This window comes from Eriocheir sinensis, chromosome 26, assembly GCF_024679095.1.
Source record: "Eriocheir sinensis breed Jianghai 21 chromosome 26, ASM2467909v1, whole genome shotgun sequence".
In the NCBI taxonomy this organism is placed as follows: Eukaryota; Metazoa; Arthropoda; class Malacostraca; order Decapoda; family Varunidae; genus Eriocheir; species Eriocheir sinensis.
Genome location: NC_066534.1, coordinates 19,146,466 through 19,173,479, shown reverse-complemented (window position 1 = coordinate 19,173,479; position 27,014 = coordinate 19,146,466). Strand labels below are relative to the sequence as shown.

At 42.2% G+C, this 27,014-nt stretch overlaps 1 protein-coding gene and 1 long non-coding RNA gene across 2 annotated transcripts in view; both read right to left on the bottom strand.

The window, feature by feature from the left end:
* Positions 1–27,014, bottom strand: part of LOC127003917 (uncharacterized protein CG43867-like) — a 49,671-nt gene that overhangs the window by 12,932 nt on the left and 9,725 nt on the right. Inside the window, exons 4-19 of the mRNA XM_050871020.1 lie at positions 21,649–21,771; positions 20,214–20,249; positions 16,991–17,121; positions 16,211–16,751; positions 15,298–15,423; positions 13,591–13,805; positions 13,135–13,196; positions 9,965–10,072; positions 6,312–6,462; positions 4,960–5,098; positions 4,654–4,818; positions 3,927–4,088; positions 3,130–3,306; positions 2,733–2,838; positions 2,080–2,192; positions 1,353–1,562 (exon numbers count right to left, since the gene is read on the bottom strand). Coding sequence (XP_050726977.1) covers positions 1,353–1,562; positions 2,080–2,192; positions 2,733–2,838; positions 3,130–3,306; positions 3,927–4,088; positions 4,654–4,818; positions 4,960–5,098; positions 6,312–6,462; positions 9,965–10,072; positions 13,135–13,196; positions 13,591–13,805; positions 15,298–15,423; positions 16,211–16,751; positions 16,991–17,121; positions 20,214–20,249; positions 21,649–21,771 — 2,565 coding nt within the window. The remainder of the gene's footprint in view (positions 1–1,352; positions 1,563–2,079; positions 2,193–2,732; positions 2,839–3,129; positions 3,307–3,926; positions 4,089–4,653; positions 4,819–4,959; positions 5,099–6,311; positions 6,463–9,964; positions 10,073–13,134; positions 13,197–13,590; positions 13,806–15,297; positions 15,424–16,210; positions 16,752–16,990; positions 17,122–20,213; positions 20,250–21,648; positions 21,772–27,014) is intronic.
* On the bottom strand, positions 13,597–16,215 carry LOC127003857 (uncharacterized). The gene is made up of 3 exons (XR_007757446.1): positions 16,132–16,215; positions 15,298–15,423; positions 13,597–13,805 (listed from the first exon to the last, which is right to left on the bottom strand). It is a non-coding gene; the product is annotated as an uncharacterized LOC127003857 (long non-coding RNA).

Genomic DNA, 27,014 nt, shown 5'->3' with positions numbered 1-27,014 from the left:
CAGGACAGCCAGAACTTAACAAAATAACTTAAATTTATCAAACTAAGTACTGAAAAGCATTGCCACCTCATTTCTCCAAGTCTCACAGCAGAGTATGACAGTTTCTGAATTCTGGAGGACATTGGTATATCCTTTGATGTAGGTCTAGAGGGTGTGTGTTAAATGAGATGACAGAGTTTGGTGGGTAAGTGAGGGAGGAGTTGTCAGCATCCTCTCAGTGATGACTTTCGGGTGAATATTTTTCCGTCAAATGCCTTGTCATGTGTTGTCTCGTAGTAACTCATGTGAATATATGGATTTTGAAGGGGAGTTTCACTTATAAATTGGGAGTTTCAATGGGATAGTTTTATGTGAAATAACACTTTTTCTTTTTCCCGTAAGTAGAAAATGTGCATATGAATTTTGAAGGGGAGTTTCACCTATAAATTGGGAGTTTTAGTGACAGTTTTACATGAAATAACACTTTTTCTTTTTTCTGTAAGTAGAAAATGTGCATATGAATTTTGAAGGGGAGTTTCACCTATAAATTGGGAGTTTTTGTGACAGTTTTACATGAAATAACACCTTTTTCTTTTTTCCATAAGTAGAAAACGTGCATATGAATTTTGAAGGGGAGTTTCACCTATAAATTGTGAGTTTCAATGGGATAGTTTTACTTGAAATAACACTTTTTCTTTTTTCCGTAAGTAGAAAACGTGCATATGCATTTTGAAGGGGAGTGTCACCTATAAATTGTGAGTTTCAATGGGATAGTTTTACATGAATTAATACCTTTCTTCCATTTCTGTGAGTGGAAAACCTGAGTCAGTAAGTTTCTCTTTTAAACTTTGCGTAATTTAAGAAAAGGACAAACTCACTCACAATGGAAAATATAAGAAGGAGGATCTTAAAGTTTGGTCACAGACTCAGTTAACATGAAGTGAATGGTGCTGTAGATTTTCATGATATCTTGAGCCAATAAAAAATCCATTTCCGGCAGCTGTGCACATACTGAATTTGTGTCCCTTATTATATGAAAAAAATATCAACCATGTATCAACCATTGGAAAGCTGAAGGCATTTATGAAGGTATTTGACTGGAAACATTTTTAGTTCCCTATGAATGAAATCTTTATGACTGCTGGTTGTGCGAGTAATAAATTTGTTTCCCCCACTGCATGAGAAAACTATCAACCATGTGAAAAGCTTACGGCACTGACGAAGGTATCTGACTGGAAACATTTTTGGTTCCTTATGAATGAAAAATTTTAATGGCTGGCAGTTTGACTCATGGCCAGTTTTCCATTCTTTAGCAAGCACATTGTATCCTCACTGACCCACCAGACTGAGCGACACAAAGCAGGCACACTTACTCGGGAGTGCTTGATTTTGTTCAGAGTCTTGGTTACCTGGACCCCTGGTTTGGCTTGGAGGTGTTTCGATGTCTGTTTGATCAGAGCACTGAGGAGCTCGGACTGCAGCTCAGGGTACGTGAGGCACTGCTGGAGAGCGTTCTGACACAGCACCACGTGATAGTCTATACCCGACGAGTCCATCAAGACTGACGTGTACAGCTGGCAGGCCTGCAGTGGAAGGAGCCGTGAGTGATGGAAAGAAAGCAAATGGTTTAGATGATGGAAACCATGCCCCATACCAGTTGGCAATACTAAAAATGAGCTACGAAACATATTGAGGCTATAAAAACAGATGCAATCTGTACAAGATTCAATAGTTACAAATAGTGAGTGGATATAGACATAATAAACTACAAGTAAGGCCCATCAAACAAATCCCATTGTGTGATGTGCATGGCAGGGCACAGCGTGACAACACTGAGGAGTGAAGACGCACTGGAGGGAGAGGCTCGGCTGTTTAAGGTTCACTCACACATCCACTTCACAAGTTGACAAACAATGTGCTGATCAATGGACACAGATGCCTCAATAAAATTCTGATTAAAGTTGCTGAAAGCTTTTGGAGAAACAGCTGTTACTTGTTTTTCTGAGTCTGATAATGTGACATGCTGAATGATGCTTCTTCAGTGTTAATGTTATGCTACAAAGGACTAAACCATTTTCATAACTCCACATGAGTGGTTACCTTAAATAGCTTGATGGCTTCCGCCTGAAGCTGTGAGGATGGCAGGGAGGTGAGCGGGGAGGTGATGGGGTCCTTGGTGTGCAGCAGCAGCGGGTGTCTCCACAGCACACAGTCTGGGGCAGCAGTGGATTAATATATCACTGCTGGCCACTGGTGACGTACTTCACTCTATTCTTTATAATACTGAACTACATTTTATAAATCATTCAAAAGCTGAAGGTCTAAAAGCTGATGAGTATCACTATAGTCATGTGATCCTTTTATAAAACAGAATAAAAAAATGCCAGTATAACATTTTCCACCACCCCCATTATTACCCATGGAGGTGATTGCAATTGGCAAAACAACTTCAGGAAAAGGCTCCATCCCTAACCTGAACCTTGGGTAACCTAGATCACTTTTAGTCACTTCTTATGACAGGCTGTGAAATACAAATATCTATTTCTGAGTCCCATGTCTCAGGAAGGGTTGACATGGAGTGGAATAGAGATGTACATTCTTAATCCTGCTTGCTGTGTTATGCTACAAGAGGCAGAAAGCAAAAGCCATGGAGTACTAGTGTGTCTATTCTGTGTAAGCTACTTAGATAAACAGTAAATGAAAACAACTAAAAGCACTCCCACTACAGCTCAGGCAAACACGGCTCCACCTACTTGGGTCTCCATCAAGCTCCATGAGTTTCTGCACCAGCTGTTCATACTGAGTCCCGGCGTTGGGGCCTCCGCCGGACACCACAGTCAGGTGGTACAGCCAGTTGTCCTGCGGGGGGAAGGAAGGTTGCGTCAGGACAAAGGCTGACTCACTATATCATTCACAACACCATATTCTTATTCTTATTACTATTATTATCATTATTATTGAGATCCAAGAAAGAGCATGAGGGAAAAAAATTTGATATAGACCCAAACAGAGTTCCCTTGAAGAGCAGATATGGATGCGAAAAAATAAAGGGAAAATAATAGGGGATACTCAATGAGTCAATTTCTATCAAAGGATCAGAATATCCCGTTCAATTCTGTATAAGATTTAGAGTATGACTGCAAGCCTCACCTTCTCTTGTTTGTTGGGCATGATGAGGTACGTCGGGCCCTGGTGGGAGGGGAAGATGCCGATGGTCAGGTCTTCCCTCGTGGTGTCCTCCTCCACTGTGTCCTCACCCTCGGAGTCAGACACCTTCTCCACCTCCTCCACGCGTGCATCCCTCATGTTGATTTGGCTTATGGGGTTCTGGAAAGGCATGGACAACACTGTGTTAGTTTTCTGTGGTAGGTGACCTTATGAAAACTGACCAAACTTACCAACTTTAACCTGGTAGCAGTGGGGACCATGTTTCTTAATGGTCCCTCTAAGCGAGAAAAATGAGAAAAAATCATCACTCACACAAACCATTTCATAATATATATCAAAGCATTTGTGGTCAGTTTATGCATCATCTATTTTGGGGGGTTTATATCATGGCACAAATTTGGCCTGTCGCTGCTACACGGTAAAGCCACAAATTTGGCCCGTCGCTGCTACACGGTAAAGCCACAAATTTGGCCCGTCGCTGCTACACGGTAAAGCCACAAATTTGGCCCGTCGCTGCTACACGGTAAAGCCACAAATTTGGCCCGTTGCTGCTACACGGTAAAGCCACAAATTTGGCCTGTCGCTGCTACACGGTAAAGCCACAAATTTGGCCCGTCGCTGCTACCGGGTTAATGAGATGAGAAATGCTCAGAAACTAACCAATTTTATTCAAGACAAGAACTATGATAACTTGTTTCCTCCTGCTCATTATGCAATCTTTTAACACCCCATTCTGAAGACATGTTCGTGAGAGAGTGCAGGTAGGTGCAGAGACTCACCTGGTCGTTGGGGCTCTTGAAGTAGATGAACATTTTCCCGATGAGGACGCACCAGCAGCGCCGCGCGTGGCCGTGCTTGACCTTGGTGAGCCAGCCCTGTAGGGTGGGCTTGTTGTCCTCTTTACTCAGCAGCAGCTTGGTGGCGTTTCTTCTCAGTACATTCTGAAGAGTAACGAATGGAAACACAAATTAACCAGGCACTTAAATATAGTTATGTGTATTACAACTGTACAGAGCAACAGGTTAGTGCCATTTCTTCTGGGCACATTTTAAAAAGTTATCAACAAAAACACAAATTAATCAGACATTTATATGTAGTTATGTGTATTACAACTGAACAGAGCAACAGGTTAGTGCCATTTCTTCTGGGCACATTTTAAAAAGTTATCAACAAAAACACAAATTAATCAGACATTTATATGTAGTTATGTGTATTACAACTGTACAGAGCAACAGGTTAGTGCCATTTCTTCTGAGTACATTTTAAAAAGTTATCAACAAAAACACAAATTAATCAGACATTTATATGTAGTTATGTGTATTACAACTGAACAGAGCAACAGGTTAGTGCCATTTCTTCTGGGCACATTCTAAAAAGTAATCAACACAAACATAAATTAATCAGACTTTAATGTAGTTATGTGTGTTACAACTGTACAGAGCAACAGGTTACTGCCACCCTCTTCTTGATCTCGAAAGCCCTCAGTGTAACCTGCCAAAGCCTTACCTGGAGAACCCTGACCCAGTCCTCCACCAGGGCCGTGTTGTCTGCAGTGAGGTAGTAAGTCTTCTTGCCCGTGTTGACCTCAAAGGTGTGGGCGCCCTCGGACCTCGTGACCCGACACACCTCGTTGAGTGTGATCTGGCCCGCCGGTTTGCGATGGATGTCACTCTGAGCAAGGAGGGAAAGTACAGCTTGAGTAGAGCTTTCCCTGTATCAATAGAACGTCATCAGAGTTATCAGAAGGCTACCAGTGAAGGCGAAATCCATGCCAATCGCAGCGGAGGGGTTAAGAGTATGACCCAGACTCACCTGACTCTTCCAGTAGGTCAGCGTTCCGTCCTTGAGCACAAAGTAGCGCTTCTTCCAGGTCTTGAGCTTGCCTCCGAGCTTGGTGAGGTAACCCATCTTCTCCAGGGAGCTCTCCCGGCGCGGCGACACGGTGCCAATGCTGAAAGATACGCAGCAAAGGGTGAGTCTTGGGCACATCAACAGACTTCTGGACAATAGTTATGTTTCTGAGTATCTTCCAAGCACAAAATCAATGTAGTTTTATTTTCCTATTTTCTGACTCAGGTATCAGTGGTGGGTTCAATTCTTAACATGAGGGAAACTTAGCTTTTAGGCAAGAATGTTCGGCATATATGTATAATGAACCTCTTCTATTATGCTTGATACAATGAATTAAGCTTTGATCCGCAACTAGAAGTAATATATTAATAACTATTTTTCGTAGCAATCGTCAACAACTCAGCATTATACAGTGAAGAGATATCAGATTCAAGACACAATATTAATTAAACTGTTTCAGAACACTCAAATCCCTAATCAACCAAGCAATTAAGTAATCAATCACTCAATCAACCAAGTAATCAATCAACCAATCAATCAACCAATCAATCAACTAATCAATCAGTTAATATGGGGTTAAACTGCATGTATATTCTTTTCTCTAGGTCTGAGGATGTGTATAAATTGTTCCACACCTCTCACCGAAATTGACCTCTCTTTCGGCCACCTCTTCGGATTCTTTTTAGGAGCAGCGAGTAACAGGCTTTTTTTTTTATTATTGCTTCGTTTTATTGTGCCCTTGAGCTGTCTCCTTTGTTGTTAAAAAAAAAAAAAAAATAAATAAATAAATAAAAGCTCATACTTTCCATATATGTTCTTTCTTTTTATCATCTGAGTATAGCGCTGGACTCACCTTGTTCACGTTCCCTGTCTGGTGGTGAAACGACACTCACACTGACGTTCCCTCTCGCTAGATTAATAATTCTCAGGTTTGACATTATCATTTTTATATAAACTATTTTTTTTTTTGTTAACTATTCACACCATGCCCTTTCAATAGATCAGTTCTTTCAGGTTTGACATCACCATTAATACCCACTTCTTTATTTTCAAGTTTAAACCATGATTTCCTTCATTTACATTCTAAAGAAATCATCAAATCACCAAAGCAAATGTATTAAGGTAGTATTACACACACACACACACACACACACACACACAAGATCACATTAGGTTTAAAAATGCAAGTCTTGGTAATTTCAGCAAAGGAGAAATTGCATTCCAGTCCTGTGCTGTAGAAATGCTGAAGGTCCTCGCTCTGAAACAAGACACAGAGTTGCTACACAGACGCCGGGCCCTCTGGCTATACTTACTGGCTTGACGTAAGAGTATTTGTGGTAGTTTCAACACAAGATGTCCTGGCACTGATGGTGGGTGCCATAGTAGATTCTAGCGACCCACTGTCACTTCGGGCATCTGGTGGGATTGCATAATCATCGGACACGCCAGACTCAAAGGATGTATCTACAAAGGAGTGCGTTAATTAGTGTGTGACGGGGGACTTGGGGCGCGGCTAAACTAAGCTAGGTCAATTGTCAACCCTTAGATGGCGGTGGAACTGTACATAGACGGTCCAATATTCACTCAGTAAGTTCAGATATATAACAACACTTCCAAATAGCGTTAGAATCTGTATATGGACGACAGTCAAAACACCTCTTATGCGGCGTAACTATATTTATGCTGCGTTCCTAAGGTCAGCAGCGACTATATAAAGACCATTCATTTCGGGGGAGGTACTCAAGATCTTCAAACACTGCCGCCATCTAAGGGTTATCAAAGGCAAATTTAAGACTTTTCTTGCAATGTGTGATGACAGTGATTCTGCAAATATGCAATGGAGTGAATACATATTGGCAAGAAAAGACTGGTGGAAGGAGCTTGGGTCATGTTCTTTACAGTATATTGCAGCAAGATTTACACAAGAGCAGTATTGCGCTTGAGCCCAAAGAGTACTGAATGTGAGTAGGCTATCATGTAGTTTACTTTTCACATAATTATCATATCCCAGTTTCTCCAAATAGCTAAGTGGCTCGCTTCCTAACAAGATGAATTAATGCACCGAGACGAGACTTTCCGCAGCTTCATGTCTACTGGGAAAGGCCTGTGCACACTGTTACCAAGTTATCATACGCATAATATTGTATTTTCCGGTTTCTGCCCCATAAATATTGCAAAACAGAGCATCAATAATTACTGATTTCAGCAATATTTATAAATGCATACCGTCATCTTTGTGGGTGCAATGTTTTTTTGTTCAGAAATCAGCAAAAACAATATGCCAAGTACGACAATCTGATAACGTTGCCTGTACTGAGTGTGATCGAAAGCCATTTAGGTGTTGGCGAATCCTAAACAGACGTCAAGTACTAAAAGGTCTTGCAGTATTCCTTTAGACTGAAAAATATTTGAGTGTGTAAAGTCCTAATAAAGCAATGCAGTAACAATAATAGCAAAAATGTCTCAGCTGATTTTCATTTTACATCAGTTAGATAGAGAGGAAGATCTGATTTGCTTCTCGTCAGACTGGAAAGATCTGATTTGCTTCCCATATCAGACTGGAAAGATCTGATTTGCTTCCCATAACAGACTGGAAAGATCTGATTTGCTTCTCGTCAGACTGGAAAGATCTGATTTGCTTCTCGTCAGACTGGAAAGATCTGATTTGTTTCTCGTCAGACTAGAAAGATCTGATTTGCTTCCCATATCAGACTAGAAAGATCTGATTTGCTTCCCATAACAGACTGGAAAGATCTGATTTGCTTCCCATAACAGACTGGAAAGATCTGATTTGCTTCCCATAACAGACTGGAAAGATCTGATTTGCTTCCCATATCAGACTGGAAAGATCTGATTTGCTTCCCAAATCAGACTGGAAAGATCTGATTTGCTTCCCATATCAGACTGGAAAGATCTGATTTGCTTCCCATAACAGACTGGAAAGATCTGATTTGCTTCCCATATCAGACTGGAAAGATCTGATTTGCTTCCCATATCAGACTGGAAAGATCTGATTTGCTTCCCATATCAGACTGGAAAGATCTGATTTGCTTCCCATATCAGACTGGAAAGATCTGATTTGCTTCTCATCAGACTGGAAAGATCTGATTTGCTTCCCATATCAGACTGGAAAGATCTGATTTGCTTCCCATATCAGACTGGAAAGATCTGATTTGCTTCCCATATCAGACTGGAAAGATCTGATTTGCTTCCCATAACAGACTGGAAAGATCTGATTTGCTTCCCATATCAGACTGGAGAGATCTGATTTGCTTCCCATAACAGACTGGAAAGTTCTGATTTGCTTCCCATATCAGACTGGAAAGATCTGATTTGCTTCCCATATCAGACTGGAAAGATCTGATTTGCTTCCCATATCAGACTGGAAAGATCTGATTTGCTTCCCATAACAGACTGGAAAGATCTGATTTGCTTCCCATATCAGACTGGAGAGATCTGATTTGCTTCCCATAACAGACTGGAAAGTTCTGATTTGCTTCCCATATCAGACTGGAAAGATCTGATTTGCTTCCCATAACAGACTGGAGAGATCTGATTTGCTTCCCATATCAGACTGGAGAGATCTGATTTGCTTCCCATATCAGACTGGAAAGATCTGATTTGCTTCCCATATCAGACTGGAAAGATCTGATTTGCTTCCCATAACAGACTGGAAAGATCTGATTTGCTTCCCATATCAGACTGGAGAGATCTGATTTGCTTCCCATATCAGACTGGAGAGATCTGATTTGCTTTCCATAACAGACTGGAAAGTTCTGATTTGCTTCCCGTGAGACTGGAATTAAATGCTATGTGTGTAAATTCAGCATCTATACACACAAAATACACACAAATGATATGGAATAGTAAACTTGAAAGCTCAGTAAAACAACTTCTGGCCAAAAAGATTTAATTCTCATCTCAAGCGAATCAGGGAATGGGAGACTCAAATCTGCATCACATAAATAAAAGCAATTCTATTTTCCTACAGAGTGACCGTTTCCTGAGCCCAATACTCATGATTCAGTATTTTGAGTCTAAGGGCCGCTTTCACAGTCATTTTGTTTGTTTTGATCGTTACCAATGATGGCGATCGCTGTTACAGTATTTCCATGTAAAACTGTCCGATGGGGAAGTGGCTGCTGCGGGGTTAGCCTAGCCTGGCACCTTGGCACACACTCTCAACACCTCTTGCTTCCCCTGCAGCCGCCAGTACCTCATAGGCCAGTTTCATGTGGAAAACTATAGCGTCGATCGCCGCCATTGGTAACGATCGAAACAAACAAAGTGACTGAAAACGGCCCTAAGAATAAAAATGTTGTCTCTTCATCTTCAGGACACAAGTGACAACATTTTCACAGTTATCTGACCCGTGTACTCCCGCCAGAATCATTTGGACGCTGGGATATGATAACAACAGCATTAATACAAAATTTTAGTCACAAAATGAGCAAAGTTTTCACTGGAAATATTTCAACTTGCAAGAAGAGAGTACCATGCAGCGGCTACTACTGAGAACACTAGGAAGACCTGACTATTAGACAGCTAACACCAAGAGGTTGTTCTGCGGTGCCATCATCACAGTGCAAAGCAACACTCACACTTTGTACAAATGATATGAATGCAGCGCTACACTCTAGGATGTGGTGAATGTCTGTAGCCTAAGTAGACCTTGTTAATAAATGTATACTGTGTAGCTAGCTCAAATAATATTAACATACATAACAAAAGTTTGCTCTCACAATTCTATAAAGTACTGTGAGACAACAAAAGGCACTCACAGGTAAATGGTATGTTAGAATTCATGTACTTGGTCCAGTAAAATGAGGAAATAAAACTCCCACAAGTAAACCTGCTCACTGGCGGCAGAGGCTTGAGGCTGCTGCTGCAACCCCCCTGCCTGTCACTGCTACACCATAACTTAACTCTTGTAAAACTGACTCAACAAAATCAACTATACACAAACCCGGGAGCCTCAAGGCGGGCACTGAATCTGGCAAAGAATCTGGCATAGCATCTGGAGGGATGGCATAATCAGCATAGTCGGCTGAATCCTGTGATAGCCGACTGCTGTCTGTGAAGTAAAATGGGCAGTTCCTGTACACTCAAGACATGGGTGTTAAAATAATTAGGAGAAAAATTAAAATGGTAACATGTGAGCAGAACATTTATGCAGCACTTGTGATGCCAGAAAGCCTATGTTAAGTTAAGGACAGAATGATAACACATACAGTATTAAAAATTTTCTTGTGATCATTCCGTCCTTAACTTAACATAGGCTCCCTGGCATTACACACTGAGGCCATGGCAAGTGAACACATATAGCATGGCAAAGCTGAGGGTGCAAGAATTATGTGTTTTAGAGAATGCATCAACATGCTTTTACGGTATACCATGTGGAGGTCCGTCTTGTCTGAAACTATCGTGAACACTCATCCCCGGTGCAAACAACAGCCGAGTTTTGTTTGAGGGCAAGATGCTGAGAATGGCTGAGCAAGTATATGGTAGACATCTCCGTGCTCATTCCAGCGGGCATCATAAGCCTGCGTTCTGCCCTGGACTTATTTTTTTAACAGCAAAGGAAGCAGCTTAAGGGCTACAAAAATAAAGTGTAAAATAAATAAATAAATAAATAAATAAATAAATAAAGAGCCCACTAATCACTGCTCCTATGAAAGATTAAGTGGCCAAAAGAGACGTCAATTTCGGGTGGAGAGGTGCCTTGATACACTCCTTTTGGAAGAGGGCAAGTCATCGGCAGGAGGAATTACAGACGAGGGAATTATTATTGAGTATGGAGAAACTCACTTTGAAGACAATTTGAACCCACACTTTGAAGGCAACTTTGGACCCAGAAGGAAGAGTTAATCCATGACTGCACCGAGCTGAGGGCCATATTTTTAAACATTTCTGCGCCCAAGAACACGTAATTTACTAGTCTTTCGTGGGAGTTTAGGGCATTTCCAAGGGTACTTATATGACCCTGGTGGTAGTCTGAGCCTTCTTCTGTACCGTGAACCTAAAAGAACACTCATTAGAACTTGATTAACCTCCTTTTTGGCCTTTGGAGATAGTTGGTGTGAGGGGTGGGAGCATCTGACTGCACTGAGCTGAGTGTGTGGAGGGCACCGAGCCTCACCGTGCCAGGACTCCAGCAAGGTAGTTTAGGCAAATGTGTGGAGGTCATGATTGAAGGACAACATTGAGTTTGCCTCGGACCTTTTTTTGATAATTTTGAGTAACATACATTAACTTCTGTATTTCATTTATTATTCATTGGCCTTGGTGACTCAGATTCTTATTCAGTGGGAGGGTTATGAATGTCTTTGGAATTTAAACCGTTCGCTGTGATTGGCATGGATTTGGCCTTCACGGGTAGCCTGGTAACATATAGTCCCAGGTCCTCCTCTGCCTCTGTGGTGGATAGTAGAGCGTTTCCCATGTGGTATTGGTATGCTGGATTTCCCCTCCCAAGGTCCATGACTTTACATTTTTCTTCATTGAATTGTAGCAGCCACTTTTTGATCCACTCCTGTAGCTTGGTGAGGTCTTTTTGTAGGAAATCCGCAGTCAAGGGGTTAAATGTACTGTTTGCTTGGGCTATTCACAGACACCTTCATGTCGGGTCAAACTATCATCATCAGGAGCCTCAGGGAAGAACGCAAGCAGAGTGTTCACCATGTTATGCAGTTTTATCTCTAAACAGCATTAAATTGTAGGCTAACCATGCCAATGTTTTATTTAACTGATATTTACTCCAGCGGCAAGCTCTTCAGCCTAAACATTTATGACATCAACATGGAAGTGACTATACAGTAAAGTTTAAAATATAATGCACAATGAATTACAGCTTTAGAGAAAAGAAAAAAGTTCCGGCTTTCCTGTTTATTTTGTGGCAGCCTTCAGAGCGGTCCACCATCACACACGGGTCTTTTTCTCACCTTACGATCTTTACCAAACAGTGGCAAAAAATTGTTCAGTGTAATTTGGCACTAAAATATTTTGATTAACGAGCTGAGTGATGATATTAACCCGGTAGCAGCGATGGGCCAAATTTGTGGCTTTACCGTGTAGCAGCGACGGGCCAAATTTGTGGCTTTACCGTGTAGCAGCGATGGGCCAAATTTGTGGCTTTACCGTGTAGCAGCGACGGGCCAAATTTGTGGCTTTACCGTGTAGCAGCGAGGGGCCAAATTTGTGGCTTTACCGTGTAGCAGCGAGGGGCCAAATTTGTGGCTTTAACGTGTAGCAGTGAGGGGCCAAATTTGTGGCTTTACCGTGTAGCAGCAAGGGGCCAAATTTGTGCCATGATATAAACCCCCCAAAATAGATGATACATAATCTGATCACAAATGCTTTGATATATATTATGAAATGGTTTGTGTGAGGGGTAATTTTTTCTCATTTTTCTCGCTTGGAGGGACCATTAAGAAACATGATCCCCGCTGCTACTGGGTTAACAAGCATGGCAAGTCATTTCTCAGATGGAAGTCAGGAAGACACACTATCTTGGCAGTGTGTCTGAGAACCATGAAATCCTCACAATTAGGAGGAAGGATTTTTACTTGACTAAGATAAATAAATCAGGTGAACTTTAAAAAAAGGTTTCCATCCACCACAGACTAAACTGTAATATCTAGCTAGTTGTAATGTACAGAGCCAGAGATGCACTCCTGTGGTCTTGTCTCCATATTTGTATTTGTCCAGCTTTTCCTTAACCCAGTAGCAGCGGGGATCATGTTTCTTTATGGTCCCTCTAAGCGAGAAAAATGAGAAAAAATTATCACTCACACAAACCATTTCATAATATATATCAAAGCATTTGTGATCAGATTATGTATCATCTATTTTTGGGGGTTTATAGCATGGCACAAATTTGGCCTGTCGCTGCTACACGGTAAAGCCACAAATTTGACCCGTCGCTGCTACACGGTAAAGCCACAAATTTGGCCCGTCACTGCTACACGGTAAAGCCACAAATTGGGCCTGTCGCTGCTACACAGTAAAGCCACAAATTTGGCCCGTCACTGCTACATGGTAAAACCACAAATTTGGCCCGTCGCTGCTACACGGTAAAGCCACAAATTCGGCACACACTCTTTGCCTTTATCTGTTATTTAGTGAGATGAATATTACAATCCTCGGCAACTTCATGAAGTCTCTCAGTGGTGGCCGGCGCTGACTCACTGCTCAAGAAACTGTGACCCGGAATCTTTGGTAAAAACTCACTCTTGGTTATCAAAGTTTTGGGCGTCTTTTATTGAGCATGCAGATGTGATACTGAACACCTTTAAAAGAAAATGTCGTATTACACTCACCTATGGGAAATTACAGATCATACCAGCGTGCACACACCAAAAGAGTCTTGACGGAGCGGATAACAGAAAACTTAGGAGGAGAGAGTCTTGGTCTGCATGTAACACTGGACCGTGGTGGCAATAAATATATCATAAAAAATCTGACGACTATGCTAGGATAATACCATAACGAGCCTTGCAATGAGCTGGCAAAGTTGGGCAGGGAGACAAAAGGAAATAAAACATGATGGAAAAGAATAATGCAAAGTTTGAAAGGCAAGACATTTAAACTGACCTCCTCATGCTCTTGGAGGGGGAAGACCCGGAGAGCTTGGCAGGGGAGAGCGAGGAGGTTTTGCTCTTGGAGGGTGAGCTGGAGGAGGACTCGGCGGAGGAGGAAGGGGTGTGGGAGGACAGCCCCCTGGAGTCTGAGCCCCCACAGTGGTCCTCACCATCTGAGGAGTCTGATGAGTCCCCGGTGAATGGAACTGAACGGATTTGACTGGCGCGCTGAAACAACAAATTTGGTCAGCTAAACTGGTGATTCATGCATTCAAAGCATATATTTTGAGGTGCAAAACTTACCATTATGAGGCAAGGTTAGGTAGGCAGCAAAACTAATCATTCATAATTCTTCTAAGACTAATCAATCAGATGTTTAAGGCATATATTTTGAGGTGCAAAACTTACCATTATGAGGCAAGGTTAGGTAGGCAGCAAAACTAATCATTCATAATTCTTCTAAGACTAATCAATCAGGTGTTTAAAGCATATATTTTGAGGTTCAGAACTTACCATTATGAGGCAAGGTTAGGTAGGCAGCAAAACTAATCACTCATAATTCTTCTAAGACTAATCAATCAGGTGTTTAAAGCATATATTTTGAGGTACAGAACTTACCATTATGAGGCAAGGTTAGGTAGGCAGCAAAACTAATCATTCATAATTCCTCTAAAACTAATCCTGCATATATTTCGAGATACAGATCTTATAGTTCGAGGCTGAATCTGCAAAACTTACTATAATGGGGCAAGATCAGGTAGGCTACTAAACTAATCACTGAACTAAAACTTATCATTCAAGTGTTTAAATCATTTTGAGGTGCAGATCTGATGGTTCACGGGGCTAAGACTTGTAGTTTTAAACACTTCGTCGCCCAACTCCACATATTTGGCAAGGCTTTCGTAGGAGTTTGGGGCATTTCCAGGAGTAGCTTTATGACCCTGATGGTAGTTTGAGCCTTTTTCTGTAGCATGAACCTAAAATACCACTCATTAGAACCCGACTGGTCTCTTTTTTGGCCTTTGGAAACACATATTTGGCAAGGCTTTTGTGGGAGTTTGGGGCATTTCCAGGAGTAGCTTTATGACCCTGGTGGTAGTTTGAGCCTTCTTCTGTAGCATGAACCAAAAATACCACTCATTAGAACCTGACTGGTCTCTTTTTTGGCCTTTGGAAACACATATTTGGCAAGGCTTTCATAGGAGTTTGGGGCATTTCCAGGAGTAGTTTTATGCCCCTGGTGGTAGTTTGAGCCTTCTTCTGTACCATGAACCTAAAAAAACAGTCATTAGAATCTGACTGATCTCGTTTTTGGCCTTTGGAAACACATATTTGGCAAGGCTTTTGTGGGAGTTTGGGGCATTTCCAGGAGTAGCTTTATGACCCTGGTGGTAGTTAGAGCCTTCTTCTGTAGCATGAACCTAAAATACCACTCATTAGAACCTGACTGGTCTCTTTTTTGGCCTTTGGAAACACACATTTGGCAAGGCTTTTGTGGGAGTTTGGGGCATTTCCAGGAGTAGCTTTATGACCCTGGTGGTAGTTAGAGCCTTCTTCTGTAGCATGAACCTAAAAAACACTGATCCCCTCTTCAACCTTTAGAAATAGCTGACATGAGAAGGGAAAGTGTCTTATAATACTGGACTAAATCTGCAAAACTTATAAGGCAAGATGAGGTGAGAACACGTATGGCTGTCAAGATGAACAGTGTCATGCTCACCCCTTTGACGGCTGCGTACACCGGGACGTGGATCTCAGGGTAGCTTCCAAGGCCGGAGGTCCTCACCCTGCTGCCCGCCTCCCCTGGCCCGGCACCCCCAGACCCCGAGAGGCCCTCCTGAGCCACCTGCAGAGAGTCACAGGTGAGTTACAGGTCAGTGAGGTTTGGGGTCAGGGCTCAGACAGTCTTGTTGTGTTAAGGTGTTTACGAGCATTGTGATTTTGTGTACTATATGTCTGTTTTGTGTACTATATGTCTGTTTTGTGTACTATATGTCTGTTTTGTGTACTATATGTCTGTTTTGTGTACTATATGTCTGTTTTGTGTACTATAGCATAAGTCTATCTTTTTAATATTTCCAACTGCTTGGAGCAAAGAAAACACCTTGCAGAAGACAATATGTTTTCTTCCTTACTCTGTCCATGTCATTGAAGTTAATCAAGTCTATATGAAATAACATTCAAAGGAAATATGTAAAATTTAAAATGTGTTTTTGGTTGTCTTGAAACAACATAAGGGAAATATAGAGTATAGAGAACACTGTGATGGTAAAGAAAAGAAAAGACCTCTGTAAGTAAATATGGTCAAGAGGGATTGAGCCAAGCCGCTGAGTGTTGAGTGAGGACCAGCCGGGGACAAGCAGGTGAGGTGTGGGCTGTGAGGCAGGAGGGAGCAACACAGGCAATGGGTAAGATTCATTAACTTTCTGCTTCCCTAATTCTCTGTGTGGGGTTTTTGATTCCCAAACAACACCTGATTTCCTGGCCTGCATTACACACACCTTACACATGACCCTTCCTGCTGAGGGTCCACCCCTGTGCCCGGGTGACTTACCTGGTATATTCTTGACTCCCAGGAGGGGAAGCGGTGCAGGGGGGGAGTGGGGGGCTTCTCCCCGTTAGCCTCGGCCTGCCACGCTGGTGTGGTCACGGCTCGGAGTGTATATTTCACTATAGTCATGGAGCTCGTCCTTGGCGCGGGACCGCCGGCCTTCGTCACTCAAGTGGCTGTCCCCGCAGCTCAACAACTGACTAGAGTCCGTGCTCTCGGTGTTGTCGTAACTGTCAAGCTCCAGGTCAAGACTATCAGCACTTTTCGTGACGTAGGCGGGCACACTTCCACCCTTCTTGAGGTGCTTTGTACGAGGCTGCGGCACCGGTTTCCTCGGGCTGTCCCCTCGACTCCTTGGCAGGCTGCCGGTGCTCTGCGTCAGGCTGTTCAGCATGGCCTCCAGAGGGCTCTTTGGGCTGAGGCTCTGGGGGGTCTCCAGGTCCACTGAGCCGGAGTCCACCCGGGAGTCCCTGGGCCTCTTGTCCTCGTGGTATGGCCTCCTCTCCAGGTTGGTTCGCTGGAGGCCGTTGTGGCGAGACTTGAAGCGGATTTCCCCGTAGTTGGCGTCTGTGTCGCTGGAGCTTGCCCTGCGCAGGCCGGCCGGTGATCTGGGAGGCAACAGTCTGTGGTTATTGTGACACCAATGATAGGCGTCAACTCTTGGGTTTTTCCATATGTTTGCATATACTATTTTTTTTTGTTATTTTTTACAGCACAGGAAGCAGCTCAAGGGGAAAAAAAAGAAACTGTAGAAAAAAAGTCCACTAATCGCTGCTCCCACAAAGCGAAAAGTAAAGAGCGGCCAAAAGAGAGGTCAAAATGAGCAAGTGTGGCATGAACAAGGAAAAGAGAAGACCTGCACCTTGACTTTGATCGTCGGTCTCTGCCGAGGGTGGCTGGACGGGATGGGATGTAGTCAGCTTCGTTCCTTCCATCGGGGAGAGACTCATCGCTATCGGGTCTGTCCCCCTCGTAGCTGCCCCGGGAGGAGTCCTACACAAGAACAGACTCCGTTATGACCCCCGACAGGCAGTGACATGAACAGGAGAAGGCTGAGTGATGCATGGCCCAGAAAATGAGGATTTGTGAACAGAATGAGTGTTTGTGAAGAGTGAGTGTTTGTGAAAAGAATAAGTGTTTGTGAATAGAGTGAGTTTGTGAAATGAATGAGCGTTTGTGAATAGAGTGAGAGTTTGTGAACAGAATAAAGAGTGTTTGTGAGCAGAATGAGAGTTTGTGAACAGAACAGAACTGATGAAGCTCGTTAACATCTTACGAGTTTACAAGAGAGTAGGAGAGGAAAGACGAGAGTGTGATAAAAATGCAGTTCAACCAATCACTGTAGAATAGAAAATGCATCATGGAGTGCACACAAGTTTGAAGACATAGAGAATAGAGGAGATCAGGAGGGACGAAGAGGAGGAGTGTCGGAACAATGCAGTCTTCCTGGATGGAGCACAAGTTTGAAGACATAGAGGATGAAAGAGATCAGAAGGGATGAAGAGGAGGAGTGTCGGAACAATGCAGTCTCCCTGGATGGAGAACAAGTTTGATGACAAAGAGGATGAAGGAGATCAGAAAGGATGAAGAGGAGTGTCGGAACAATGCAGTCTCCCTGGATGGAGAACAAGTTTGATGACAAAGAGGATGAAGGAGATCAGAAAGGATGAAGAGGAGTGTCGGAACAATGCAGTCTTCCTGGATGGAGAACAAGGCCGGGAAAATAAAAATAACAAAATATCTGCCAATACTTGTAGACTGAAAAAGGTCATAAAAAATATAAGTCATAGAAAATACACTGAAACCAAATAATAAAATAAATCACAGGAAATTATCAAATCCACATTACGTATAAAACTCAAACAAAAATGGAGATGAATATTATAAGATAAAGGAAAGATTAAAAGGCAATATTAATGAAAGAGGTAACAAGCCTTTTGCATCAGAACCTTAGAAGAATAATTTTGAAACTGCCAAAATATAAGTTAATGAAGTTTTTAGTAATGTAGAAAAATGGTGAAAATTCCAAACATTGACAAAATAAGATAGAGAGAGTGGATCAGCCTCCCGCTATGCTACAATTTTGAAACTGGCAAAAAATAAGTTAATGGTCAAGTTTTTGGTAATGTAGAAAAATGGTGAAAATTCCGAACATTGACAAAATAAGATAGAGAGAACGTATCAGCCTCCCGCTATTCTACAATTTTGAAACTGCCCAAAAATAAGTTAATGGTCATGTTTTTGGTAATGTAGAAGAACGGCAAAGCTTCAAAACACTGACAAAATAAAATGTAGAGAGCGGTTCAGCCTCCCGCTATGCTACAATTTTGAAACTGCCAAAAAGTAAGTTAATGGTCAAGTTTTTGGTAATGTAGAAGAACGGCAAAGCTTCAAAACACTGACAAAATAAAATGTAGAGAACGGTTCAGCCTCCCGCTATGCTACGCCAAACCATCGCTTATATGATTAGTCTGAGTTGAAACAGTTCCCGATCAAGAAGTAGGATTCCTCGGAGCTGCCTGGGTATAGATCAACAACAGGTCTACGTACAAGGTAAGTATTACTGTCCATTCACTGAAAAACATTAGCAAACACGGCAGCCTCAGTGCAGACATTCCTACATGAGAGAATTAGAAAAAAAATACTTAAAACTACTCAAGTCATTTCCACACACTTCTTGCGTTTGGTTAAAGAACAAAACAAAAACGGCAGTGACTGTGTACTTTAATAAAATGGAAAAAAAAAACAGGTTAATTTGTGGTTAATCTATAAGTATACATACTGTCTTGTGCCAAAAAATGCGTCACAGAGTTGTACTTCAAAACAGAGGAGGAGGACTTTACAGGCCACTCCCACACAGAGAAAAACAATACCAGCTATTATAATGATCTAGGGAAAAGAACAGCATTCCAGTAAGCATGTGTGTGCATGTGGCAGCCTGCATGTCAGTGTATGAATCTGAATATATCATGATGTAGGCAACACCTCAGTCAGGCTACTTCTCTCTCCTCACTGAACTCACTCCTATAATAGCTCACCGCCCTGTCGACCCACCCACACACCCACACACCCACCATGCACCCATGCACGCACCACGGCCAGCACCAGCTCCTACACTCACAGAAGCAGGACAATTTTGCTGCTTGGAAGACTAGATATCTTTTCTTTTTTTGTTCTATAAGGGTAAAATGATAAGAGAGTCATCTCATATACATTCTAACTCTGCTATAACTTCTATGCTTCCCAATCTCAAAACATAGCTTACTGAGGGGGTTGTGTAGGAGGAAGAGGAGGATAAAATGGTCATCAACTGATAGCAAAGGAATTCAAAGTGACGTTGCAAGAACTGAAGTGGATTTTAATGTTGGGATCAAGTTGTTGGCACTAGTAATGTGTGGTGAAGGCATTTGCTATGAACTGTAGTACTGTAGAGCAGAAACTAGTCTTGAAAACATCAATCAGTGTACATCTCCCAATCTGTACATGCTCTCTCAAAGTGAATAATGTGTGCTGGACTGTGGTAGGTGCCAATATTTGAGGTTACTTCATGTGTGTGTATAACTCCAAAATCTGTCACTTTAGGAACAGCTTAGAGAGGGAAGTTAAGGTTCAGTTTTGCTCCTGTATTGTAAGGTGCTCGAGAAAGGTGTACCAGTGAAAGCCAGCAGTCATCACACTCCCACACTCATCTACACCACCCCCACACCCACACCCACACTCACCTACACCCCCCCCACACCCACACACCCTCAGAGCCTCATGTGGGTACAGTAGTTGCCATTCCCAGCCTTTCATTCCTCTTCACTAGCATATCAAAGTTTGCAGCTAGAATGTCACACACCAGTAAAATGTATCTTGCTACTGACACCTGTAGGCAAATGAGGTGGAAAGTTACAGGTATAAGGGAATAACTTTAAAATAAGATGTACCTAATATACTGAGGGAATGCATATACCTAATGTCTTTCTTTCTTTCTTTCTTTCACCTTTCTCTCTCTCCCTCCCCCCCACACACACACCTGCACCTCTCCCCCTCCCCCCCACAAGCAGCCCCCAAGCAGTACCACACAGAGAACACCTCCATACCTTCGGCAGACTTAGCGATCTCCTTTTCCATAACCTCTGGAAAGGAGAATTAAGAGTGGAGTGAAGACAACCTTGTGTATCAGACAACAATGTAGTAATGCACACAGTGTTTGCACCAACATTCTGTGAGGTATTATAGCATTGATCAATGTTAGTGTTGGTATTTGATATAATCCTAAGGCAAGGTGTAATGTTTGGTACACTTATATGTCACTGCTCTTTGCCTTACCTGTGTGTGATCTTGGCGTGACAGCCGCCACCATAACCTTGACGTTACACTACATGATCACTCCTGCTGCTCATACCAAGTGCATGCAACACTCCCACAACAGTGACACACTCCCGGAGATCAATGTCCTAACACTCAAGAGCTACACAAACACACCCTTATGATAATGTGATTAGCAATGAATCATAACTCCCAAGGCTCTAGGGCTGCCAGCTTACCCCTTGCAATATGAGTAATAAACTAGTACATGACTGTTATGAGTCATGTAAATGCTTATGTAGGGCCTGACCCGCCTGATGCAGAGTGGGGAACCTCTCTGACTCATTGGTTAAGGGGTGACTTTCCCATCTTGCCAGTTGCGGGTTTGATCCCTGGCGCTGTAAAACCATTGCAGGATCTGGATTAATTTCTTGTGTGTTTTCAGACACATGGAGGTCGTGTGGATGCGTGGTAAAGGGGAATTCTGTTGCTCTACACTTAAGCATGGTGGCCTCAAACCTTGAATGGTATTCTGGCTGTTTTAGTCACTTCAATATACTTGACCCAGAACACAAGAACAGGTTCCTACAATAAGAACAGCCCACAGAGGTGTCCTGTTCAGCCCAGGGAAGGAGCTGCAGGACTCCTTATGGAGGATGATGTTCTATTTGCCATAATTTGACAGATGGCAACTAAAATCAGGTACATAGCTTCTTTTAAAGACAGAACAAACTGATTCCATCACAGGACACTGGCATAGCTATGGCATCTTTAACTGATAAGCTGTTGCATGAGAGCTTGCCTGTGGATGGCATGAACTATTATATATGCACATATATATATATATATATATATACATATAAATATATGCACGATGCAACAAGTACAGGACACTGAAAACGACAGAGAGCACGTCCACTCCAACTCAGGTGACTCAAGGGTGACCATGGCAAATACTGAACCCCTGCAGGACTCTCTTGACCAATGAAACCCAGTCTCAATGCTGCTACCGAGAACTGTTGTACCACTTAGAAAATATATACAAAAAAATGTGTGAGCTGGAAAATACTGAACCAATGCAGGAAACCCTCACCCAATGAAGCCCTCAGACCATCTCACCAGGCAAAGGAAAGCTGGAGGAAGCCTTAATGCACAACCTTTGAGCCTTTACAACACTGGGAAAATAAGGAGAATAAGACGACCTGAGTGAGTGTGGCTGTGGCTCACCTCTGTATCTCTGTCCCTCTCGGTGTGCATGGTGGAGAGGTGCGCCAGGCGTCCCCGCAGCAGCTCCAACTGAACGTTACACTTGGCGTTCTGCTCCCGGAGGTGGGCGTTCTGGTCCTCAAGCTGGCGGAGGGGAAGGAAACACTCGTCACTCTGTCCTCTGACCTCTTTGAAACGTTACTTATTTCTACTTTTCTGATTTCTATTTTTATTACTTTACATTACTTATTCAAATCATTATTACAATACATTACTTTTCTATCATTACTTACTTCTATTACTTATTTCTACATTACTGATTGACCTCTTTCAAACGTTACTTATTTCTACTTTTCTGATTTCTATTATTATTATTTTACATTACTTATTCAAATCATTATTACAATACATTACTTTTCTATCATTACTTACTTCTATTACTTATTTCTATACATTACTTATTTCTACAGTACTTATTTCTACATTACTGATTGACCTCTCTGAAATGTTACTTATTTCTACTTTTCTGATTTGTTATTATTACTTTACATTACTTATTCAAATCATTATTACAATACATTACTTTTCTATCATTACTTACTTCTATTACTTATTTCTATACATTACTTATTTCTACATTACTGATTGACCTCTTTCAAATGTTACTTATTTCTACTTTTCTGATTTCTATTTTTATTACTTTACATTACTTATTCAAATCATTATTACAATACATTACTTTTCTATCACTACTTAATAATGATGCCAATGATGATGATGATGATGATGATGATGATGACAACAATGACGAAAAACATGATGACGATGATGAAAATGAAGTTGATGATGAAAAAAATGATATTAATGATGACAATGATGATGATGATGATGATGATAACAATGACGAAAAATATGACGACAATGATGAAAATGAAGTTGATGATGAAAAAAATGATATTAATGATGACAATGATGATGATGACAACAATGACGAAAAATATGATGACGATGATGAAAATGAAATTGATGATGAAAAAAATGATAATAATGATGACAATGATGATGATGATGATGATGACAACAATGACAAAAAATATGACGATGATGAAAATGAAATTGATGATGAAAAAAATGATATTAATGATGACAATGATGATGATGATAACAATGACGAAAAATATGATGGCGATGATGAAAAAAATGATAATAATGACAATGATGATGACAACAATGACGAAAAATATGATGATGATGATGAAAATGAAGTTGATGATGAAAAAAATGATATTAATGATGATAATGATGATGATGATGATGACTTATGAAGACCAGCTGGTTTCATTGAGAGCAAATGGCATGCGTAACGATTTGATTAGGCATTCCCTCCGCTGATCAGGTGGAATAATTACTTATATTATAAATCAATCATCAAGCTAATTTGTGGATAATTCAATTTATATTTCATCGAGTAAATTTCCTGGTGGTGGTGGTGGAGGTGGTGACGGTGGAGGTGGTGGTGGTGGTGGAGGTGACGGTGGTGGTGGTGGAGGTGGTGGTGGTGGTGGTGGTGAGATTGGTGGGCTGTGGTGATGGGGGAGAAGGGGGAGGGGTAGGGAGAGAGAGAGAGAGAGAGAGAGAGAGAGAGAGAGAGAGAGAGAGAGAGATTTTTTTTTTTAAAGTTCACTATCTACGAACAACAACAACAACAACAATACTATTACTACTACTACTTCTATCAATGCTACATATCTCGACTTTCATAATAATAATAAAAAAAAAATAAAAAAAAACTTACCTTACTACAACGTATCGTAAAACCGCAACCAAAAAAAAAAAAAAAAAAAAAAAAGCAGCCCTATTCTTCTTTTTCTCAATCATTTCCCTTCCTTACCCTTTCCAGACAGAACATCCCTTTCCACATTCAGCACAAGCAGAAGCCTTTGAGGTACAGACCCCCACCCTCTCCCTCCCTCCCCCCTAACACTTCCCGACCCCAATATATATAAATTCACGGCGTTCTGGGTCTATTTGCCGCGGCCTTCATATTCCGGGGAGATTAAACAGCCCGTGTGTGGCGGGGACAAAGGCGAGTCTCTTTTGATATTTTCTCAGCTCGTGTGAAGGCAAAGGGGCGTGTGGGGTGGATGGGGAACAGGGGAGGGAGGGATGGGTGGATGGGAAGAGAAGGAAAGAGGGAGGGAAGGGTGGATGGTAAGGAGAGAGGGAGGAGTTGAAGGAGTGAGAGGGAGGGAAGAGAAAAGAGGAAGGGGATAGGAAATTGGAAGGAGGATAGGAAATTGATGGAAGGAATAGAGAAGAGTTGATCAAGGGTTTGGAGTGATAGTGGTTCCTCAAGGAAGAGTACGAGTAACACCTCTTCCTCAGGGCTCAACCGTACGAGGAACGACTCAAGCGACTCAATCTCTTTACATTGGAGAAAAGACGCCTACGAGGGGACATGATTCAAGTCTTCAAGTATCTAAAAAAAGTTCAATAACGTTTTACTCCAAATTCTTTGAACTGCAAACCAACTAGAAATAACGGTTTACCCATTCAGTCGAGTCGATGTAACACAGACATTGGAAGGAGTTTCTTTTCAAACCGAGTCATCCGCCACTGGAACAATCTTCCCTCAGAAGTAGTAAATGCGAATACCATCAACTCCTTCAAATATAGAATCGACCGTCATTTCGCTGCGTCAGGAGTAAACTGAATAACGAGGGGCTTCCATCTGCTCCTCAATATCGAGGTGCTTTCATGCTCACCTGTCACCAAGCCCCAAGTGGCGGTCGAGCAGATTAAATCACCCAAGCGGGCGACCTCGTAATGAGCCAATAGGCTTTCTGTTGCCTGCATTTCCATGTTTCCATGTTTCCTCCTCCTCCTCCTCCTCTTCTTCCTTCTCCTCCTCTTCCTCATCGGGACAAGTTTAAAACACGTAGGAAAAAAAAGAAATAAAGAACGCACCAGAAATTTCAGATGTGAGAAGAATTATTGGGAAAGGAGAGTCTGGAGGGATAGAAAAGGGATAGACAGGGAAGATGGGAATGGGATGGATGAAAGGAATAGAACGGAAAGGGAGAGAGCGGGAGTGAGACGAAGATAAGAACATAAGAACATAAGGAGTCTGCAAGAGGCCGGCAGACCCTATAAGCATTGAAGCGACAGAGAAGGAACCTGAGCCTATAGAAAGTGCAAAAGAGAAGCGTGAAAGGGAGGAGGACATGGGATACAGAAGATGATGGATAGGGGTAAAGGGGACGCGGTAGAGAAAGGCAGCGTGTAGAAGGGCAAGCCGTGTTGAGGGTACGGGCGTAGGGTAGCCCAAGGAAGGAAGGGTCGAGCGGGCCACCAAGACCTCAAATGTACCGTAAAGGATGTCATTTTCTGGCTCGCCAAACTCGCCTTCCACGGCCATTGCTGGAAGGAGGGAAGGAGAGAGAGAGGAGAAGAAGAAGAAGAAGAAGGGAGGGATAGAGCGAGAAGAAGAAGAAGAAGAAGAAGAAGAAGAGAGAGAGAGAGTGTGTGTCATCCAGTCAGCCACCAGCTCTTCCTCCTCCTCCTCCTCCTCCTCCTCTTCCTCCTCCCCGTTCATGGCAATTCATACGATCTTTTTCAATTTTTTTTTCGCTTTCCTTTTTTTAATTTCCTCGCTTTTATTTCCGCTACCGACCTCCACCCTTTTTCTTTTCTTTCTTTTTTGTTATTTTTTCTTTCTGTTCTATTTTTTTATGTCAGTCGCTCGATCTTTTTATTTTATTTATTTTGTATCTTTTTCTCTGTCTCTTGCGAATGCTCGTCTGGCAGCGATTTTTATATTTTAGTTTCGCATTAAATTTGTTCATATTCAGGATTTTGTTAAGAGTTGAGTTATTATTATTGTTGTCTGTGCTCTCTCTCTCTCTCTCTCTCTCTCTCTCTCTCTCTCTCTCTCTCTCTCTCTCTCTCTCTCTCTCTCTCTCTCCATTCAGATCATACCTTCCCATTTATTTTTTTGTTCCTTTCTCCTTATTCATCTCTCTCTCTCTCTCTCTCTCTCTCTCTCTCTCTCTCTCTCTCTCTCTCTCTCTCTCTCTCTCTCTCTCATTCAGACCTGCGTTGCCACCTAATTTGCTTTCCTCTTCGATCCTCTTTCAGGACCATCAAATAGCCTGTCCTGAGTCCTCGATCCTCTTTGTCCTACTCCGGGTACTCCCTTACGCTCCTAACCTCTCCCTTCCCTTCTCTCTCTCTCTCTCTCTCTCTCTCTCTCTCTCTCTCTCTCTCTCTCTCTCTCTCTCTCTCTCTCTCTCTCTCGTTATCTTCGTTTTCTGCTCTCGATTTTCGCATTATTTGTTTTCATTTTTTTTTCTTTATTTTCTCTCTTGTCCATTTACATTGCTCTCCTCCTCCTCCTCCTCCTCTTCTTCATGTTCCCTTTCTCTCCCTATGAACGTAATCTAGCTGGCGTTCCCTGTTCCCTTCTCTTCTCTTCCGTTCCGTTCCCTTCCTTTCCCAAACCTTTCTCTTTCTTTCCTTTCCTTTATTCTCTTCTATTTCCCTTCCCTTCTCTTTTCTCTTCCCCTCCCTTCCCTTCTCTTCTCTCTTTGCCTTCCCTTCCCTATCCAACCCTTCCATTTTTTTTCTTTTCCTTTCCTTTCCCTACCCTTCCCTGTCCTTTCTTTTCCTTCCCTTCCCTTCCCTACCATTCCCTTCCCTTCCTTTCCCTTCTCTTTCCTTCCCTTCCCTTCCCTTCCCTTTCCTTCCCTTCCTTTCCTTTCCCTTCCCTCTCCTTCCCTTCCCTTCCCTTCCCTTCTCCCTCTCTCTCCCGTTTCTTCAATAAGTGTTTATATATATATTTTCCAATGTTTGCGAGCCTTTCGCTTATATGCACAGATTTTAGGTGCAAGGGGAAACTGAAGCGTGTGTGTGTGTGTGTGTGTGTGTGTGTGTGTGTGTGTGTGTGTGTGTGTGTGTGTGTGTGTGTGTGTGTGTGGTTGTGGGGCACACACACACACACACACACACATACACACACATCTCGTCTCTCCTTTCTCGCTTTTTTTTTCTTCGTCTTTGTCTTTCTTTTTCTCATTTTCTTCTCTTCTTTTTTTTCTTGCTCTTCTTCTTCTTCTCCTGCCGGCCTAGTTTTTCTCTCCTCTTCCTCCCACTCCTTCATCTCCTTTTTCTTTCTCTTCCTCTTCCTCCTTCTCCTCGGCTCCTATTATTTTCTTTCTTCCTTTTTCTTTTTCATCTTCATCTTCTTTTTCCTTTTCTTTTTCTTCTTCATCCTCGTATTTCTTGTTTTGCTTCTACTTTACATCTTCTCCTCCTCCTCTTCTTCCTCTTCCTCCTCCTCCTTCTCCTTTTTCTTCTTTCCTCCCATCTTGCTTTAACTTGACGTCCTC